This window comes from Uloborus diversus, chromosome 6, assembly GCF_026930045.1.
Source record: "Uloborus diversus isolate 005 chromosome 6, Udiv.v.3.1, whole genome shotgun sequence".
In the NCBI taxonomy this organism is placed as follows: Eukaryota; Metazoa; Arthropoda; class Arachnida; order Araneae; family Uloboridae; genus Uloborus; species Uloborus diversus.
The window spans coordinates 61,879,943-61,901,256 of record NC_072736.1 but is presented as its reverse complement, the minus strand read 5'-3'; the positions used below and the strand labels follow the sequence as shown (position 1 = coordinate 61,901,256).

Below are 21,314 nucleotides of genomic sequence, written 5' to 3'. Positions count from 1 at the left end.
ACCGTTTTTTTTTTTTTTTTTTTTTTCGCTAATGGATCGAGCTTTTATTTTTCTCTTCAAACATCGACTGCGCTTTCTGCCAGTTTTAAAAGGTTTTGTGGAACACAAAACCTTTGGCAAAACTCTGTTAATTTGATGTACGTTAGTTTTAGAATTACATTTAGTCTAAGTATTTAAATAGTTTCTGAAACTTTCGGAACATAAATCATTAAACACAAAGAGGTCTAAATTTAAATTTTAAGTCAGACATTGCTTTTTTCTACGCATTGACGGGATTTTTTTTTTTTTTTTCTTTTTGCCTGTTTGCTGAAAATGCGTCACTTGACACAACTTTTATTTTTGAGGTAGACCGTGCAACGTCGGGCAAAATAGCTGGTATAAAATAAGTTAACATCATAAAAAAATATAACGATTAAAAAAATTTTCTCAATTTATCCACATTCATAAAAGACAATGTATGAGTGTTTGTTACCTTTTACATGACGAACGAGTTTATGCATTTTTCCAAATTTTATAACGCGTAAAAGCTTGTAAAAAACTACATAACGATATAAGTTTTTTTCGAAATCTGAGTGATAAATTAGAATATTTGGATTGGAATATGAACTAAACGAAATTGGAATGGCTTTGCTCAAATCATCTCATTATGGTAAATAACCCGTAGAACAATACAAATAAGAAGAGGGCATTACGTATAATCATGGTCGTGTACACAAAATATATTTGCGTTTAGTTTATTAAATTTTCGCTTTTGTATTTTCTCTGCTAGTGAATGCCAGTTTTCCTGTTGATGCGTTATCTTTTGATCTTACTTTTGCTTTAAAGCGCTTTTGCAAATTTTTACGCACGTAGAAAAGGTGGAAGTAATTGATTTTTTTTCCTCGGCCATCTAAATGTAACTTATTCCTTGAATTGTTGAAACAAAATGTATTACTTCTTGGGGCAAATAATCTTGAAAAAGTACAAGTTTTAAATACTAATTTTCATTTCAGTTAAGCACCTCAACATTATGATGAAAAATGCATGAAAATATTTTGCATTTATTTATTCAAACCTTATTATTCAATCACACAACAATTCCGTTGCTTAATACAGGGGTTCTGAAAATTTTCCTGTTCGTGGCGCACCCCCTTTAAATGTCGCGAAGACCTCCTTTTGAGCAAGAGACTACCCTCCCCCCTCCCCCCCAAAGAGAAAAATACCCTCAAAAGAACACCTCCTAAAAATTTCAATGGCGCAGTCTGTGCCCCCAGGAGTGCCATATGTGAGCACATCTGTGTGTGTCATTCTCTCATTCTTCAAAAAACTTTTCTTTCACACGACTTTTACAGTAAAAACGTTTAGGAACAATTCATTTAACAATGATTTTAATTTCATCAAACATACATATCTATTTAAACCTGCCAAAAAAATTTTAATAATAATTTTTATTTTAGTATTTTTTTGGTTCAAAACATATGAATTCTCATCTCAGTGGCATGCCGCACACCTTGTGTGACTGTTTATGTTGCTTAATAACGTGTTTAATAAAAAGTATATACTTATTTATTTATTATTCCTTTCACAAGTGTCTCAAATACTAATTGCTTAAGAATATTTATTTTTTAACATTGTGTTTTAGTTCGTTTTAGCAGGACAAGGAGTCATGTTACACAATAAATTCTGACCTCCGTTACCTAAACACAAAATGCCATCCCTCATTAACACTTGGCAGTAATGACATCAAATTTTATTTTCCATGATACAAGGGAGCCCCCTTGTTTATTTTCAACCATAGTTGAAGTTTTTTTTTTTTTTTTTCGAAAGACATGAAGATAGATTTTACTTTAAAACTTAATGTGATTATTCTGACTTCTCACCTCCGTGAACTTGAATTTCAGAGATGTAAATTAATGCAAAAACGAAGTGAACATGTTTTCATATGCTTAACATGTGCAGATTGTAGCAACGAAGAAAAAAAAATTCCCTGAAAAATGTATCTATTAAGTCTATATTAATGGAAAATTCCTCACCTCCATGAATTTCACCTCCGTGACAGACCTTATCAATGTCATTATTTCTGAGGGGAAAATAAATGATGGAGGGGAAATACATCAATAATAGGCAGTCTATCAAAATTATAAATTGCCAGTATCTCTTCAAATTTACTAAATACTATTTTTAACATACATTTGAAACTACTAATCAAGCCGTACTTTAATTAAGAGAGCTTAATATTATCTTCCCACTTATCATTAAAATAGCTGATTGTTTGCACAATTAACAAAATTACTACTTTGACATTAAATTGGCCTCGATTTTTAAATATTAAAAGATTTTTGCCTTTTTTTTTTTTTTTTAAATTTTCGTGAACGAGGTATTATTTTTTTTTTTTATGGGTAAAATAATTGGATAATTGGCACTTAGCTGGGCTATTGTTTATGGTTACTTCTAGTAGATAACACTTTCAAGTAAGAATGAAGAAAAAAAAAAGAAGGAAAAAGGTTTCGAAATTGAAAAATATTTGCGTTCAAAAGTTACGTTTTCTGGAGAATGACCCATATAAACTGATAGGACGCCGCGTGGAATCCCTCACCTCCTCCTACGGCCCCCCAGAGTGTTGCGGCACCCAGTTTGGGAACCCTGGCTTAATACATAAAAGTTCTTTTTTTCACAGCAAATCATCTAACTTTAGCCCAATAGTTTCATAAACACAGCAATGAATTCAGGCCAACTTCTCATCCATCAAAGAAAGTATCTGATTACGGTTGAAGGTAAGAAAACTAGCTCAAAAATGTTTGTCACGACAATTTCCATATTGCCTCGTCACGCCAACACCCGAACAGCTTAACTTTGCTGCAGAAGCACGGCGCCGCCTATAACCATTGATTCTCAGCACTCAAATCAACCCACGAGCTGCAAAATACTCTTCTTAGAGAAGTAAAATGAAGTGATGTTTATTGCATCCTCGTTATTCAAAGGATAGAAAGCTTTCCGCCCATCATGTCACTTCTTTCCCATTTCGTGTCCCCATCTCGGCCCATTCACAACCTATTAGTGGCTGATACATAAATTTCTGAAAAACATCTCCTAGTAAAATAATTCTTAGAGTGATAAGGAGATCGGTTTTACTTTCACTGAACCTAATAGTATAGTTCGCTTCATTTAGGGGAGGGGTTTCCTAGTGGGGCGGGGACCCCAAATGGGGTCTCGACATTATTCATGTCAGATTTGAGAATTTTGATTTTCTGTGATTTCTATTTTTGTTCTGTCATAATTTTCAAAGTTTCACTTGCTTATAAAAAACAAAACAAAAATTGCTTTTCTTTTCTTTTAAATATAGTTGTAAAAATGATAATAGAAATGGTACTGTTTTTTTTTTTTTTTTTATTTATTTATTTATTTATTTATTTTTTTTTTTTTTTGTAGCTTTTTGATATTTTTTATTTATTTCTTTACTTATTTTGTGTCAAAATCACCGTAGCTTTTTAACATTTTGTTATTTTTTATTGCATTTTACTTATTTATTTGTATAAAAATCACCTTCCCGCAAAATGTTTTCTCTAACTTTACTGGTTTGCGAAGGTGGAAAAAATTCGGAAACGCTCCAGCAGTACATTTTATTTTTTAAAATGCAAGAGTGTCGTCAATTATAATAATAATAAAAAAAAAAAAAGAAGTTATCCTCTTTTTCCTTTGAAAACTTACGACCTGGTGACGTGTCAATTTCACAAAATTTACTTAACCCCAATCACCAACTTCATTAAATGTAGATAATTATGTGTTAAGTCGAAAAAACACCCAATAAACAATCATTTTAATGGTTCAGCTTTCGTCCGAAACGATTTTTTGTGAATGATGTATTTTTTGGTTACCAACCGACGCCGAATCAGAGCAGAGCTGGGAGTATAGTGAAATGTTTATTTTGAGTCGGTTGCTATTCGCTTGATAGGCGCGTTGTTTGTTTTGTAGGAGTGGTGAAGTCTGAGAGACGACGAACGCTAACGAACGCGCGATTATTCTTGATTTTGGCAGTTTGTTTTTACGAAAAGAGAAGTCGGAACGAAACGATCTGAGTAGAAGCTGAGAGGAGAAAATTGCTAACTGTTTGCTTAGTTCCTTTATTAAGTAGAAAGCACAGAATTAAAAATGAATATAGATACTGCTTGGGAATTTTTCTTCCCCACATGTAACCCTATGCTGAAAATTGACTCCTTTCGCAAATAGAAAAGTACTGAATTCTGTTTAGAATGTTTTTTGGAACAATACAACCTCATTTTCCGGACAAGCTGGGACCAAAGGAAATGTGAATAATCCAGATAACATCGATAACAAGGAAAGCGAATCTTTAAATTTGCAGACTTGCAGACTTATCGTTTATTATGGAAAAAAAAAATCTTTTTTGTGACAAAATTACATAGAATTGTTCATTTTAAACATTAAAAAAAATGTAAAAAAAAAAAAAATACTTTTCACATTACTTAACAAAGAACTAGTGTAGCAAATTGAAAATAATATTTCAAAATCTAAGTCTTCACCGTATTTGTAACGCCTGTGATTAAAGCAGCCACAAATACCCTTTCTGAAACATATTAGATAGTTTTTCTGCCATATTTCCCTCATTTTGGTGATTTAAATTTATTTTATATGCATAGAATACATTTAAAGTTAAATTTAAAAAACAAAAAAAGAAAAAAAATCGAACATTAAAGCATTTCATGTAAACTTCATAGTTATTCAGTTGGAAAAAAACGAAACAGACGCTGCGCAAGCAAGATGTTAAGCAGAAAAATTCCAACTATGTGGCGTGCGAAACAAATTAGCTTGACACATTGCATCCATGTTCCAATTACAGCGGCGGGCAGATTCAATTTTTGGAAATTTTAATTGAAATGACAATCTAAACCGCAAGGAGTGCAACCATTCTTAATTACTTTGACTTCATCAAAACAATTTCTCGAGAAATGCGATAATGGCTCGCCAACCGTCAGAGGAGATCTGCGAACAGGTTCGTCCGGGAGATCTTCCGCGAGACTTCCGTATAATCAGACAGAAAGAGATTGGATTACATCAGGGCTCGATTAATGAACTTGAAAAAGAAGGGTCGCTTTACAAGCTATTAAGCGACTCACGCGCCCGAAAAAGATGTAAAGTGCCTTTGAGGAACTTTCTTCGAGCGCAAAGCTTACATTTCAATGCAAAAGAGGGACGTTCTGTTTTATTAGTAAGATGAGACGGGCAAGCAATGTTTATCAGAATTATTTAATGAATGAGATTTGCGCGTCTTGCTTTAAGAAAACAAGACTGTTGAAGAATTTGAACGGTTCGGATGAGAGCTTATAAATACTCGTATGATGGTTAATTTAACAAAAATAAAACTTTCATTCCGACTAAACCTCTGAAATTATAAGACAAGGAAAACTTCATTTCAATTGCAAATTGCAATTTTAAAACATGTGGGAGTTTTTAAATATTCCATCTATATGAATAAAACAAAGAAAATATATGTTGATATGTGTGTATGTATGTATGTTCCTTATACAAATCCAGAGTTTACGTCCGATCTCGACCAAATTTGGCAGGGAGGTGCTTGAACACCCAAGAAGGAAAGTAGGAAGGTTTTCGAACGCCAAGAAAGGACTGAATTGTTCGAATTTTAATTTTATGACCCGAAAATGGCATTAAATGGCTCTTTCGACCCGAAATAATTATGCCATTGTCTTGCTTTCAGTCTCATTCGAAAGCATACGAAATATGCTCCTGAAGTTGATTTACTTCCTTTGGATTTCAAAACCACCTTTTAAGTAAAGGAACATCATTGAGCTCGTCAATAATCAGCAAATATCTTTTGAGCTCGTGGAAGACGATAAATCGGTAATTTATCGTCTGCCACGAGCGCAGTTTTAACTAGCGGGAATAAAATAATTGAGAAGTGATATCTGTTGCCCTTTTTTCTCGACTGTGAACAACTAAAGTTCTTGTTTTGTTTTGAGGCTTTTCCTGAATCGGGGGATTTAAAATTATTCCTTTTTGGTTCATTTTCCCGCGATCTGTCGGGAAATTTCACAGATTTTTTTTTTTTTTTTTTTTTTTGTTCAAGTCTGATTGTTGAACACGGGTCATTTGACATAACTTTTATTTTCGAGGCAGACCGTGCAAAGCCGAGTGACGCAACTAAGTAAATATACTAGAGATTTTTTTAATGCATGTCCTTAAATATTAAAGCTATGCAGGAACTTTTGTTTCCAAAATAATAAGATACTCATAGGAATATTTGACGAAATATTAACTATAGCGGCCCGTCCGTCTTGTTCGGGTAAAAAAAAAAAAAGCAATCTATCTTTTAAAAATATTATGCTGCAACTTTTTAATTTAAAATTTAACAGTCAGCAACATTTTTTGTTCGTTTTTTGTAAGATTTGAAACGAAATGATTTAACTCATTTGTGGATCAAGAGACCAGCATATAACTACCACTGAACAATACAATCTTCCCGTATGCACCGTAGTAGTACTTTAGATTTGATGATGGTGATGGCAGAAGAAATTTTTATTCGAAATTCAATCACTTTAATTGGAAAAGTAAATATGCAGGGACCATAGGGATGCAATGAATATGAGCCAACTGGTTTACTGCTGATGTTGTAAGAACAATACTCAAAATCATAATTTTCTTCAGTGGTTTTAATTGGGGTCGAATTCCCCTTATTGCTTAGATTAGGCAAATTAAAGTCGTGCAATAAAATTATAGGGATATCGCCATTAATTTTAAAAGCATGAAGAGAAGTCCTGAGGAGTGAAGGGGATCATCATATAGATCAGCATTTCTTAAATTGTGTTCCGCGGAACCCCAGGGTTCCACGGAGCTCCCTCAGGGGTTCCATGAGACTTGCATGTTTTCATTTCACACTTTTGAAATTTGGTCTTTAAAAAATCGATAAAACTAACGTTCTTCAAAATTAAAAATAAATTTCCTTTTACTTTTGTATACTAATCTGAGAGGTATTCGCAACTCCAGCGCTCGAATACGCTACCTTGCGGTGATTTACAAAACTGCCGAAAAAACTAAAACATGGCCACATTGCATTCCACGTGTATCTGTTGACGCGAACATAGGCAGTTTGTTATGAGTATTTATTAACGCATTCGATGTGTTTTTGGATTGCTTTCAGCAACAGAACGTGTTTTGTCCCATGGTATTTTCAAGCTCCTCAAAATAATGTTAGTTTTCATTATGAGACACTTTGTTCAAGAAGTTCTCCCAATTGCAAGTTTTTTCTTCTGGAACATACGGAGTCTTTCTGGAGGAGATATTCAAAGTACAGTGAAACTTGTGTAAGTTGATCACTTGCGGTGCGCTACTTTAGTGGTCAACTTAAACAGGTGGTCAACTTACAAAGGTTGATTTATATGATAAGGGCTAATTCCGTGCCTGAAAAAAGCAATCAACTTAGACAGGTGGTCAACTTACAAGGGTGATCAACTTAGCAGGTTTTACTGTAGTTTAAATGTGGTATAGTCAGTTTTTGAACCACTAAGTAAAGTCCCGGCAGTTCCAAAGTAAAAAAAAAACTTCGCAAAAGCCAGTCTGCCTGTTGATATATTTTCGTGTTGAATTTATTAAGTCTTCCAGTTCCAACGGTTATGCCGAAAAATATTAATTTGCATTCCTGGTTTTCATGGACTAATCTTGTTTTTATAGAACAGTTTTCTTTGATTCTCCGCGGCGGTGTCAAACTAAAGTCCCCTTGCTGAGTTTCCTCTTCATTGACAAATTTTGCCTATTCTTTTAAAAATTCGAAACTCCGTTGGAGTTGCGAATATTCGCAACTCCAACGAACTATAGGGGGCACTGCAGTCACTGTCTAATGGCGGAATTAAAAACTAAAACAAACGCATGTGGTAACGAAGAAAATGCTTAAAGTGTTGTGATTTTTGTTGTTATGTATGATTTTTTCGCTTTATTCATTTGAAAAGATTTTTCAAAGTCTTTTGGTTATTCTGACCCATGTAGAAAGAAATTAGAAACCAAAAAGTATTACGAAAGTAAACAATTAATGCAGAACACACAGTAAGTTGTTCTGAAGCAGCCATTTTCACGATGTTGAATTCGGAATTCATAAATTTTTGGTTCGCTTCGAACGGCATTTTCATTTTGTACCGTTTTTTCTATACATTAGTACATATTAGGTTCAGTTTTGTGACATTTCCGGCATTTGTTGACATTTTTGTCACATAGTGCACAAACAGTGGCTCTCAAAAGTGTTCGTACACTTTGACATTTTTTAGTAAAATCAAAATAACTCCAAACTGAATTCGAATATAAAGTCCAATATTTTTTCACATCATTCCTATGTCATTCTAAATATAACCCATTGATTTTTTTCAAAATATTGACGGATCTTCTTTTTGAAATGGATCAGAAAACGAAGAGACAGAGAAATAACACGCCACATAAGTCATCGTGCACTCATATATTTTCGAATAAATTCATGATTAAAATTATCATAAGCCGTTTTATTAATATTTTTGCATTGTGTAGACCCTTATTAGTCATTTGGCTTTAATTTTTTGTTTATTTATTCCTTAATATATTGCTTATTACTGAAAAATGGCTAGTATTCGTAAAAAACCGCAAATGCCATGGAAAATTTGAATTTTTTTTCCCACAGTAGTGGTAAATTGGTTTGAAATGTCTCTAAATTAGTTAATTTATTTGTTTATATAGTAAAGTGCTTGATAAAATGCTTTACAGAAAGGAATCGGATCGAAAATAAGGTAAGAAAAGGTCAACCGGCAAAGTTGACAAAACGTGATCGTAGATTTAAAGTTAAAATAATTATGAAAAATACACATTTGAGTACTCTAAAAGTTTCTGCAGAGTTAAATGAAACATTTTACATTTAATTTTCACCTAAAATTGTTCACCAAGTTCTTTGATTAGCTGAATTAAATGGGACCTCTTCCCGCAGAAATTTTCCTGGTCGTGCGAAAAACAGAAAGCTTGAGCTTTTCGTCCCAAAATCAATGATAAATAAGCTAAAAACAGTTTAGAATCATGTCTTACTTGCAGATAAAAATTAATTCAACATTTTTGGTTAAATTGTTGTATAACTGTAAGTAGAAGAAAAAATTAGGAACTTAATCTTAAGAACTTAGTTGGATCAGTTAATCAGGACGGTGAAGGTGTTTTAGTGTGAGGGTGCATATCAGCATCAGGACTTGGTAGTTTGTAGTTTTTTGATGAAATAATGAATCATGCTGTTCCTTTAAATATTTTAAAAACCAATTTTGAACTCTTAGCCAAAAATTTGGTTATTGGAAACAACTTTGTTTTTTTTTATCAAGATAACGATAAGAAGCACACGGTTTTCAACGTTTGCGTCTAGTGCCTCAAAAATTGTCCTAAAGTTTAGAAAATACCCCCTCAATCTCCAGATTGTAACTTAATGTAACGTATTTGGAGATATCTGGAGGTTAGATTACGAAAATAGGGCTTTAAAACGAAAATAGAGCTAGAAATAGTAATACTCGAAGTTTGGTAGAACACTTACTCAGAAATTACGCTAAAAAAAGAAAGAAAAAGAATGAAATCTATTCCCAGACGTTTAAAAGGTGTTATGAATACTGTATGATATTCTACTAATTACTAACTTAATCAAAAGTTAGATTATTCAATAATATATAGACATTTTATAAAGTGTACGAAGACTTTTGTGAGATAAAATTTCCGGCTCCTTTCGGTTTTAGATTTTTTAAAAATTAAGTTTTAATATTTTTTAAAAACTTTTCATGCAGTTTTGTTAAAAATTGATCATAGATCTTATAAATAAATACCTATCCCGAAATATTAATTCTAACCACTGATTTGGGGCCTATTTCGTTGAAAGTCGTAGGTGTACGAAGACTTTTGGGAGCCACTGTACGTGGCAGACTGTCAAGAGTAACGTTTAACACTAGATAATTTATTTCTATGACTATATGATTGGATATCCAATGAAATCATGCATTTAATTCATTCGTCATGGAAATGATTTACCTGATATGCGAAATCTTGTCAAGATACATTATTCTTTCACACAATTTTAAAACCATAACCCTATAAACAGATTTTTGGCGAACTTTTATTTTTTATTGTTCAAATTCTTAACGTTCTTTCTGGATTTTTCAATCTGTTCTGCGATAAATATTTTCAAGAAAATTTATTTGCATACTTTCTATTTCAGTAGGATACTGTAGTAACAAAGGTCATTTAAATCATTTATGTGGAATTAGGTTAAGGAAAAGTGTCCAGTCAATGTTGTTAAGTTCGTTTTTTTTTTCATCGAATTGAAAAACTGATATTTATTCAAATTCACTCAGAACAAAATAAATAAAATGTGTACTCACAGTTTATATATGGTGGTAGTTTTCTTTTCAGTTGATTGACCATTATTTCTTTTTACTTATCGAATTCTGTAATCTTACTATCATTTTATTCCACTCATGATAAAAATTAAAAATGGTTTAACTAAAAACGCGAAATCTCGCCAAGGCTACTTTGCTCGCACAATTCCAAAACTATAACCCTAAACAAATTTGGCGAAACCTTTCAGCTGAGAATAAAAGGAATAAAGTAAATTCTTTCTCGGTTAAACATTTTTCATTTTGTTCTACGATAATAAATTCAAGAAAATATTTTGCATACTGTCCATTCCAACTAAATGCTGCTGTAAAATATGATTAGTTAAATTAATTTAAGATTAAAAAAAACTCATATTCTTACAAATTCATACAAAACAATGAAAAATTTTACCTGGTATAACGTTATCCAATTTTGTTAATCCAGAGTTTTCTTGTTTACGCTTCCACCATTTAATACTTTTTTGAAAGAAATAAGGAAAACTAACATTATTTTGAGAAGCTCGAGAATACTACTAAGGGACGAATTAATTTCTGTTGTTGGAGGCGTTCTTAGACATGTTGAATGCGTTACTCAGAACAAACTGACCGCGTTTACGTCAACAGATACACGTGGAGCGCAACGTGGCAATGTTTTAGTTGCATTCGCAGTTTTATAAATCACCGCAAGGTAGCGTATTCGAGCGCTGGAGTTCTGAATACTAAATGTAGTTAAATGAATTCCTTTGCAGATGTTTTTCATTTCAGTTTTAGTATGAATAAAAAACCTTAAAGGATAGCCCGAAATGCATGCAAAATTACAACTTTTAGAGACATGGATTTATATCTTCTATTTGCACTACTTGAATTCAAAAACTAATTTGTCCGAACCGAATCTCAGTTATAATTCGTTTTAATTAATTTTGACGCATAAACTTTCGGTAACTCTTAGTGATTTTCAATGCTAAATACTATTATAATGCTACATGCTCTATTCTCTTCGTTCTCAAACACATATAAAGCTTTTTGCGGCTCACATGCTGACAACGTGATATTACTTTCTTTCACGTAATGGGGTTGTTTCCTTCAGTCAAAAGTAGTACTTTTTGTCACTAAAATTGATAGAATAAGCAAAAAAAAAAAAATAACATGGACTCAGAAAATATTTTCATTTTCCCAACAGTTATTTTTTAATTAACTTTTTAAAATGTCCGATTCTTCAAACAAGGCGTGGTCTTTATGACCTCACAATTTTTTTTTTTTTTTGACATGAAATTATCTTTTGAGTGGACGCTCAACTCGCCAGACCTAAAACCCATTTATTACACTGTATGGCCTATTTAGGAGTCGAACGTCTACCCTAAACTACATGTAAGTTTGAATTCTCTAAACCAATTGCTTTATAGGGAATAGGATTGATTAAAGGACTTGTGGCCCTTGAATGAAAAATTCAATAAGCAGTTGCATCTCTGTATTACTGCAAAAGGCTGCTAGTTTGAAACCAATTAAATTTATTGATTGCTAAAGGTCTACTCATATTATTATTTTTGTGTTTTGTTAATTTATTCATTTTTAATAAAGTTTCATGGAAAATTGCTTGCCCGGCTTTTTTTTTTTTTTTTTTTTTGCCGCACCCTGTACATTTGATTCGCACAGTCAGTAGAAACATAGTTTTGTGGTTGATGTTATGCTTGTTTGTTTCATAAAGAAGGAAAATAAATTCTTCACTAAGATTATTGGTTTAAGCTTTTTTGCAAAAAAAGTATTATTAAACGTTTTTTGATCTATATGCAAATTATATTATCATACAAAAACTTGCATTAAGGTTAGACAGTTTTTTAACATGAAACTGGGGGGGGGAGGAAATTGCATCAGAATTTAAGTGGGAAACATTTCTAATCACTTTTTGCTGAAAATTTCAATTTAAACTCTGAAAAGTTGAAAAAATTCATTTTTTTTTTCAATTTTTCCGAAGTGAAAATTTACTCCTTTGGAAAAAAAACGGTTTTTTTTTCCGTTTTTTTCGGAAATTTTCCGATTTTTTTCCGACTGTTTTCATCTTTACTTTTGACTGAAGGAAACAGCCCCATTCAGGATTCAACTATTTCTCATTGGCAGTCACTTCTGGCAAAATGTACGAATTCATCCCTGAAGCATATTATGTCTTATTAGATAAAAGTGAATAAATACTGTTTGCCTTTTTAGGGATTACGCTGACCTGATTAACGGATTACTGGTGGCTACATTTTTTAAAAATCGTTTGTATTTCAATAGCCATATAGAAAAAGTTTTAGACTATGTTCAAAAAAAAAAGAAAAAGAAAAGAAAAGAAAAGAAATATTAACTGATAAATCTTTTTAAACAAGTGAAATTTCATATTTTGGAAATTTATCAAATTTTGATATGCTTAAATGTCGTGCTTTCGTTTCTAAATGAATACTATTTTTTTCTTTAATTGCTATTTTACTTTTATAAGTAAGGAAGAAGCTTGATTATTAATCACGTCAACACGGCGTGTTTTGAGTTCTTTTAGTTAAAACAGAAAACGAATGAAAGTAGCGATTGTTTCTCAATTATTACTGACCCAGTTAACGCCGGGTATTTTTGCTAGTATTTCAATAAAATTCTATATTCTTTGGGTAGGGTAATTTTCACTTCATTCTGATTCAGCAATCAAAATTGCTCATTGTGATCCCGCTGGCCAATTTCAAAATCTACTTACTCCCTTTGCAATTGGTTGATGATCCAATGAAATGGGGTTGTTTCCTTCAGTCAAATGTACTACTTTTAGTCACTGAAATCGATAGAATAAGCAAAAAACATAACATGAAACCCAGAAAATACTTTTATTTTCTCAACAGCTATTTTTGAATTAATTTTTTAAAACGTCCGATTTTTAAAAACAAGGCGTGGTCTTTGTGACGTTATTTCACTTTCGCGCATTTTTCTACTGCGTTTCCACTTTATGATAATCAAGAAGCGAATTAAATGTTTTGCGCTCTACGCTTGCTATCAACCATATCGTTGCCAATACATGTGAGTAAAGATGCGAATTAAATATTTTGCTCTGTGAATGGCAACAGTGAATGAATGGCATTTCATCATTTGTGATGTCATCGGCAGAAGCGTAAACAATGAAACCGGACCGACTTAAGTATTTTTTTTTTAAATATTAAACATAAACAAATTGTTTAAAAAATGGTCAGATCCTATGTTTTTAAGCATGCTCTTTCAGAAAAAAAATACTTTTAAAATTTTGGAAACGACCAAAAATCATTCAATCGAATTAATTATAATAATAATAATAATTATTATTATTATTGTTATTATTATTATTATTATTTTGCATTTACAAATAGAGTGCTTAATTTTTTTTTTTTTTATTGATAGTTTTTTTTTTTTTTTTTTTCATTAATAGTTTTAAACGAAAAATTTAAGTTCAGTGATATTTTTATTTCTTTGCTTTTTTTACTACAGTTTTTTTCGTGTGAGAAAGTTACAAGTTATTATCTTATTATTTAACTTTAGACGCATTTCTATGGTGATTTCGAATGATTCTAATCGTATTTAAATTTGATGCTAATTTCTTTGGAAGAGCGAGTTTTGACGGACAAATGTTGTCATTATATCACGATTTTTCAAATTACTTTATGGAATATGTTTGGAGCTTAGACAAAATCATATGTGCTCATTTTTAATTAATGAAACAGAATCTTTCTTTTTATTACGGAGTGGAAATGTAAATTTACATTGCTCTTAAAGCTTTTTTATTTAACTTTATAGCACGAGCAGAGCCGTGTGGATATAGAGAGAGCTAGTTAGAATAATATAGAGTGCATAACGTAACCACATAGAATATAACTGAAGTTAAATAACATGAATAATTATAGAGCACTGCTAATCAGATACCTGCTGCTCCGAACAGATTTTGTTGCCTGAAATTATATTGAATCAGATTACTTAAAACATTTTGAATTAAAAAAAAAAAATTAAAAAAAAACTTATGCAGCATGCATAATTTTATGCATTTAGGAAAATTTAAGGTAATAGTTCAAGGACCACATTCACATTTAACAAAAATATTTTTACAAAAACACTTCTTTTTAAATTCAATTTACATTTCAATGATATTTTAGGGAGAATAAATGTGTTCGGTTTATTTGAAGATGTGATGATATCCTCGATGATTAAGTAATTCCAGCCGCCTTCGGCGGCTACCTCGTCTTCAGATATGGTTATTTTTAGCCTGGACATCGTCCTTGAGGAGTTCCGTGCTGCTGTCATTCTTTTTATTACTTTTGAGTCAATGGATTCAAAGTACTGAAAACTTATAACTTAATTTTGTTTTATCATGCATCTTTTTCTTGTCGGAATTTCGGGTAATTCGAGTTTTTTATTATTCGGTGCCGATTCCTATTAGTCCAGATTAGCGGGGTTCTACTGTAGTATGTATCGTTTCAAATTACGAATAGTTCCTAACTACATTTGTATTTACTGGGAGCATTTTTATTCGTGCAAAACAGTGTTAATTATTAATCTACACATAAAATGTTCGCCTCAGTGCTATAAATAAAAAACTTCATGACAACATTAAAATATTACAAACAGGAAAAAAAGTTATAACAGCGTCAAATTAACCAAAAAGTAACAAGACTTCAGAAAAAATTTAAATTGCAGATATCGTAAAATTAATAGCAGAACGGTTATTTGTTCTGCTTGAAAAAAAAAAAAAAAAAAAACTTTTTCAATGTAAAAAAAATAATTTTATGGATAGAAAGACATCCGACAAAAGCTTGTAACTTTTTGTCGCTAGTTGCACAATTTTAACATTTTTATAGTGTTTTAGTTACTATTATACTACTTAAAAGTGAAAAAAAAAATGCAAAGTTGACATAGATAATTTAGAAACATCATACGAAGTAGTGAGAAGCAAAGGGATGTAAGTAAACATTTTAAAATTTTGAGTAAAACGCGTTAAGGTCTAGGTAGGTTTTAATTAAAAAGTTTTTCTATATCATGCTGTATAACGGCAACTACCAGGGCTACTGGTATTGCTTTCCCCAAGACAGAGAGAGGTACACCTACCATTTATACTGATTACCTGAAAATTTAAAATTTTGCTACGTACATCCCTTTGCTTCATGCTGCATGATATGTTGACAATGGCGAACTTTTCCTCAACCAGGCCTGTCATTGGGAAATCGGGTGGCCCTCACCCCTGAGGTTTAGAAACATGATGAAATGGGGAATTTTTGAACGTATTTTACTGCATTTTTCCCTATAAAATGTAGTGAACACAAACCCTTCGCCCCCCTCCCCCCGCCAAATTTTGAAATGACGGGCCTATCCTCAACCACAAAATTCCAGGCAAACATTTCCAAGAGACGATGTTTTCAAATGTGAGATAATTGTATTATTGAATCTAATTCGTAAAAAAAAGGCAAATTTACTAGTAAAGGACGGAATGCAAAGACAAAAATATGATTTATTTCACAACGAAAGAATTTTCTTCATAGCATTAAAAAAAAAAAAGAATATTTTGGTTGAAATAATAATTTTAGACATTAAGAGCTCTAAGGGCCAAGCACAGAATAAATTTTCCTTTCTGAAGGGACATTTCAAATTTTTCATCGTGGTTTAAGCCCCTAAACAGATTCGATAAAAGGAAAGTGAAAAAAAAAAAAAAAAAAAGAGTACCAGTATTGTAGATGGCAAATATTACGAGTTCGAAATAAATAAAACTGTTTTGCAAAAATTAAATAAAACATCTAAACATGTTAAAGTTCCATACAATTATTCCCAATCGTAGGTTAACATGAAATATAATGCGAACAAGTTATATCTTTGCAAAGAAAACATTGAATTTTGTTTCTCCCCAAAAGATTTTTCTTTCAAAAATGTATCATTTTCACTCACCTGCCTTTCTCGTTCATCTCGCTCTTCTCCGAGAGCTAAGAAACAATTCCAGAAAAAAATGTTTAATGCAATACAAATAAGTCCAAATGGTCTTTCTTTCATTGCTCTTTATCAGGTAAATAATCTGAAATGTATTGGAACCATTCACCTCGTCGAGAATCCGCTATTTCAAAGAATCATTCGTCCGTGGAATAAAAGTCGTCTGCTTCACAGTGAAGTTGGAGTGGAAGTGAATGTTAGCAAACCGCATGGAGGAAAAAGAAAAAGAAAGAAAAAAAAAAGCATATTTACGGTGATGATGAAGCAGGAAAAAAGAACTTAAAGTATCAGAGAGGATGTTCTCTTTTTTTTCGCAGAGAAGAGTCTAATGTCAGAGATTAAGAAGAAATTCATATTGTAGCAAAGATAGACTTTTAAAAGTGCATTTTATGGAACAATATTTCAAATGATATGTTGTGTGTTCTTTTTCATTATTTATTAATTAAACAAAAGTAAAAAAAATCTTCATGAGTTTTCGCAGCTTTTAAGTTCGGGAACACTGTTGACATTTTCTATGCAATTTAAATTTAAAACTATCGTTAAATTTTAGTTTTGATTTTTTTTCGTTGCCGATCACTGATTTGTGTACTTAAATGTCTTATCTTTATATAAAAATTAATAACTGCCGACTAATCATGAGATGAGTTTTTCATACTTGTCACTGGCAAAAGTTAACGTGCTGAGAAAATCACCCTTATATTACGTGTACATCGAAGAGTCGTTTCCGAATTTTTGAAAGTATTTTTTAAGCGATCACATTGCTTATTGTTCTCACTTGACGGTTTTGAATTCCTATGATTTTATTCCCCCCCCCCCCGTCTCCCTCTGCAGCACCACTGTCGGCCGGCCTCTCCTGATGCTGCTCCTCCAGAGAAAACATCTCCAGGTTGCGTCCATATCCTACACACACAAGCACCTACATACACACATACACACTCGCACATACATACACACATACACACTCGCACATACATACACACACCTGCACATACACACAAACAAACACATGCACACACACACCACTACCCACACACTCATGCCTGCACACAGACACAAACACACATGCCTACACACACATACACATACCTCCCTCACCCACCCACACGCAAACACACAACTACCCACACATTCGTGATTGCGAAAAACATAATTTGAATTCCAGATGTCAAAATTCAAATTAAGTTTTTTTTTTTTTTTTTCTGAAAGAGCATGCTTAAAAACATAGAATTTGACCATTTTTTTAAAAAAGTAATTCGACAAAGTTTAATATCTTTGAAAAAATATTTTAATCGGTGCGCAGATTCTCATTCTTTACGCTTCTGCACATGACATCACAAGTGATGAAATGCCATTCACTGAACGCAATATTTAATTTGCTTCTTTACTCACATGTACTGGCAACGAAATGGTTGATTGCAAGGGTAGAGCGCAATATTTAATTCGCTTTTAAATTATCATAACCTGGAAACGTGGTAGACAGCAAATGTAAACATTCAGCGTGCCAGTAAAGTGCGCGCCGAAATTCATCACTTGGGACGTCATAAAGATCACGCCTTATTTGAAAAATCAGACATTTAAAAAAAAAACTAAATTAAAAAAAATTAAACATTTTGAAAATAAAAGATTTTCCATGCTTCACTTTTTTTTGAGCAATTACTATTGCTTATTGTTCTCACTTGACAGTTTTGAGGTCCTATCATTTTATTTTCCCGCCAGCACCCTCTGCAGCACCACCGCCTCACGATGCTGCTCTTCTAGCGAAAACCGTCTATAGGTTGCGTCAATGTCCTACACTTACAAGCATACATACACGCACGTACACACACACACAAAAACATACACGCACATACGTACGCCTACGCACATACACAAACACATACACACAAACAGATACACACACTCAAACACATACACACGCATACATACAGACACCTACACATACACACACACCTACACACAACTACCCACACACTCATGCTTGCACACAGACACAAACACATATGCCTACACACACATACACATTCCCCCCCCCCCACACACACACTCATACACACAACTACCCAAATACTCATACCTGCACACAGACATAAACACATATGCCTACACACACATACACATACGCCCCTACACACAAGCACACATACCTTCCCCACACACACACGCCTACACACACACACACACACACACACTCGTGATTGCGAAAAACATAATTTGAATTCAAGAGGTCAAAATTCAAATGAATTATTTAATTTTTTGAGCAATCACATTGCTTTTATTTGACTGTTTTGATGTCCTATGATTTTATTTTCCCACCAGCACCCTCTGCTGCATCACCGTCGACCGGCTGCCTCACGATGCTGCTCCTCTAGCGAAAGCCATCTCCAGGTTGCGTCAATATCCTACACTTACACGCATACATACACGCACCAACACAGACAAAAAACACATACACACACATACATACACCTACACATACACACATACCTACACACAACTACCCACACACTCATGCCTGCACAGACACAAACACATATGCTTACACACATACCCCCTCACACACACATAAACACACACGCCTACATACACACACACTTGTGATTGCGAAAAACATAATTTGAATTCAAGAGGTCAAAATTCAAACTAATTTTTTTTAATTCTTTTTTTGCTCATGCTATCAACTTCAGTAACCAAAAGTAGCACTTTTGACTGGTGGAAACAATCCCATTATAACCAACGCCCCCTTTATACGAATTAAGGGGGCATTGTTAAAATACAGTTATTATTACCAAGGCTTACATTGATGACGTCTTCTCGATAGAAACGGTTATCGAGTTCAGCCTTGCTAGAACACATCAATGGTCGTGTTCTCCAATCAAAGTATTTTAAATGTTATCAAACTTCAATAAAATATTCAACTATCTTTCTTTAGGTAAGAGAATTAATTATACAATAAAACATGCAACACATATTTGAAAAAAGTTCCTTTTCTCTTTTCATTTGATGATGATCCACTTTTTTTTTCTCGATTGGATGTCGTTTCACCAGTTCCGCACGCGATACTGCTGTACGCACTATCGGGAAAAATGTATGAGATCGTTCCCTTGGCAACAGCAATGCGCCTCATTTTCATAATAGAGGAAAAAAACTTAGACGATATCTTTTCACGACTGGACGTTTCTTTTGCAATTTCGCAATAAAGCAACTAAATTTTGGCAGAGCCGAAAGAGCTGTTTTTGCGTATAGTGTAAAAAGATTTGTTCTTGCTGCTGACTCGATGTCGACTACCATCATGGAATGCTGTACTAAGAATACCACTGATTACGAGAGGCGATTTGGTGCAACGGAAAGAGGCGACGAAGCCAGAACATCTGACGTTTACAAGACCAAGAATCTTCCGTTTCGATTCGATTATCCTTCAAAATGGAATTACGGAAACTGTGTTTTCACCGCTAGCGATGGTGTAATTCGGAAATACGTTCAAAAGACGTCTGCAGATGGCGGATCCAATGACATTCTGTTTAGAATGAATCCCATGTTTCGAACCACCAGTTCGGACTATGGATCTAAGCCCCCTTGTGTGCATACTATGCCACACACTTACCATCCAAGGAATCATAAGTTCTGGGAGCATTTGGCCAAAGTAGGTATGTACCGCAGCTGTGGCTTCAATACCGGCATCGACAGAAATCAAGAGTGATATGGCAACAGCTCGGCTAGAAGAAAATTCGCTCGAAAAATATTTTCATCTTTTATTCTTAGCATGAAATTTCAAACTCGTGTTTTTGTGGAATATCAAGAACAAGATTTTTACCTGCTTTTAAGAAAGTGGTTTATTAAATGTCTAAAGGAGATGCGTACTTTTGCAAGCACTTAAAATATTGTTAGTTCCATGAAAATTTATCATATCTTTTTCCGGACAATAATCTTGCCTGAAAGAATATCTTCTCATGTCACACTCCACTTTTTTTTTTCTTAATTTCAAAATGAGTCTCATGGGAAAATAACGTTTCTCTCAATAAAGCATTGTAAATCCGCTTCTTATTACCAAATACTCTTTACACTGACATTAATTAGGACGAAATTAGCTTTGAAAATGTATGGTGATATTTGTCATTGCGAAATAAAATGTATGAGAATAGAGATACGTACTAAGTTATCATAAATTCAGGAAACATTTAACCAAAGTTGGTTAATAGGTGTGTACCATAGCTTTAATTTTAACAATGGCATCATAAGAAATGGTGGCTTGGCGACTTTGGCTATAAACAATAGAGTTGCGTGATCATTTGTTTACATTTTAAAGCTACTGTTAATGTAATTTATTGTATTTTTTTGTTTATTTGGCGAAATATTTCAAATTGCAAATAATTTTTTTAAATCGTTTTTAAAGAGTGTTTAATCATTTTAGTTGAAAAAAATGTGTTTATTTTACATCGGGAGGGGTTGGGAAGGATGAGTGATTTTCACTTATTTAGAGAACTGTTTTTACCTTTATCATTTTTTTTAAAATGATATCCTTTCGATTGTTTTATTCTTTTCCATATGGGGGATGTTGCAGCGGGATTTCACATTTGTTCTAGATGGGTAGTTAGTTTTTTACACTAAATATCTGAGGACGCTTTTTATCCTTTGAGTATGGCTGAAGGAACAAACCATCAAGTACGGGAGAAAAAAAATCTATACTGATATTATAAAGAGAGAGGACGGATTTTTGTGTGTTTATATATTCGAGGTAATCTCTGGAACCACTGCACCTATTTGAAAAAATCCTTCACTATATGAAAGGTGCTTTCTTACTGAGTAACATAGGCTATAATTCGAAAAAAATCCGATAAATAGTTCTTTTTTTATTCCAATTTAGGCCCAAATTTCACGTAAATTGCATATTATTGGCTATTAAAGGGGTGAAAAATTACTTGCACATATTACTGTTATGTATCGTTGAAAAGGGTAGAATTTTCCGCGTTCTAAACAATTTGTTTCAATGCTCTAAATTACGGC

At 33.0% G+C, this 21,314-nt stretch overlaps 1 protein-coding gene across 1 annotated transcript in view; it reads right to left on the bottom strand.

Moving 5' to 3' along the window:
* The window catches only part of LOC129223984 (uncharacterized), a 141,766-nt gene extending 125,289 nt beyond the window's left edge, over window positions 1–16,477 (bottom strand). The window contains exon 1 of the mRNA XM_054858376.1: window positions 16,275–16,477. Within this exon, the coding sequence (XP_054714351.1) occupies window positions 16,275–16,376 (102 nt within the window). The 5' untranslated portion in view covers window positions 16,377–16,477. The remainder of the gene's footprint in view (window positions 1–16,274) is intronic.
* Window positions 16,478–21,314: the final 4,837 nt, after the last annotated feature.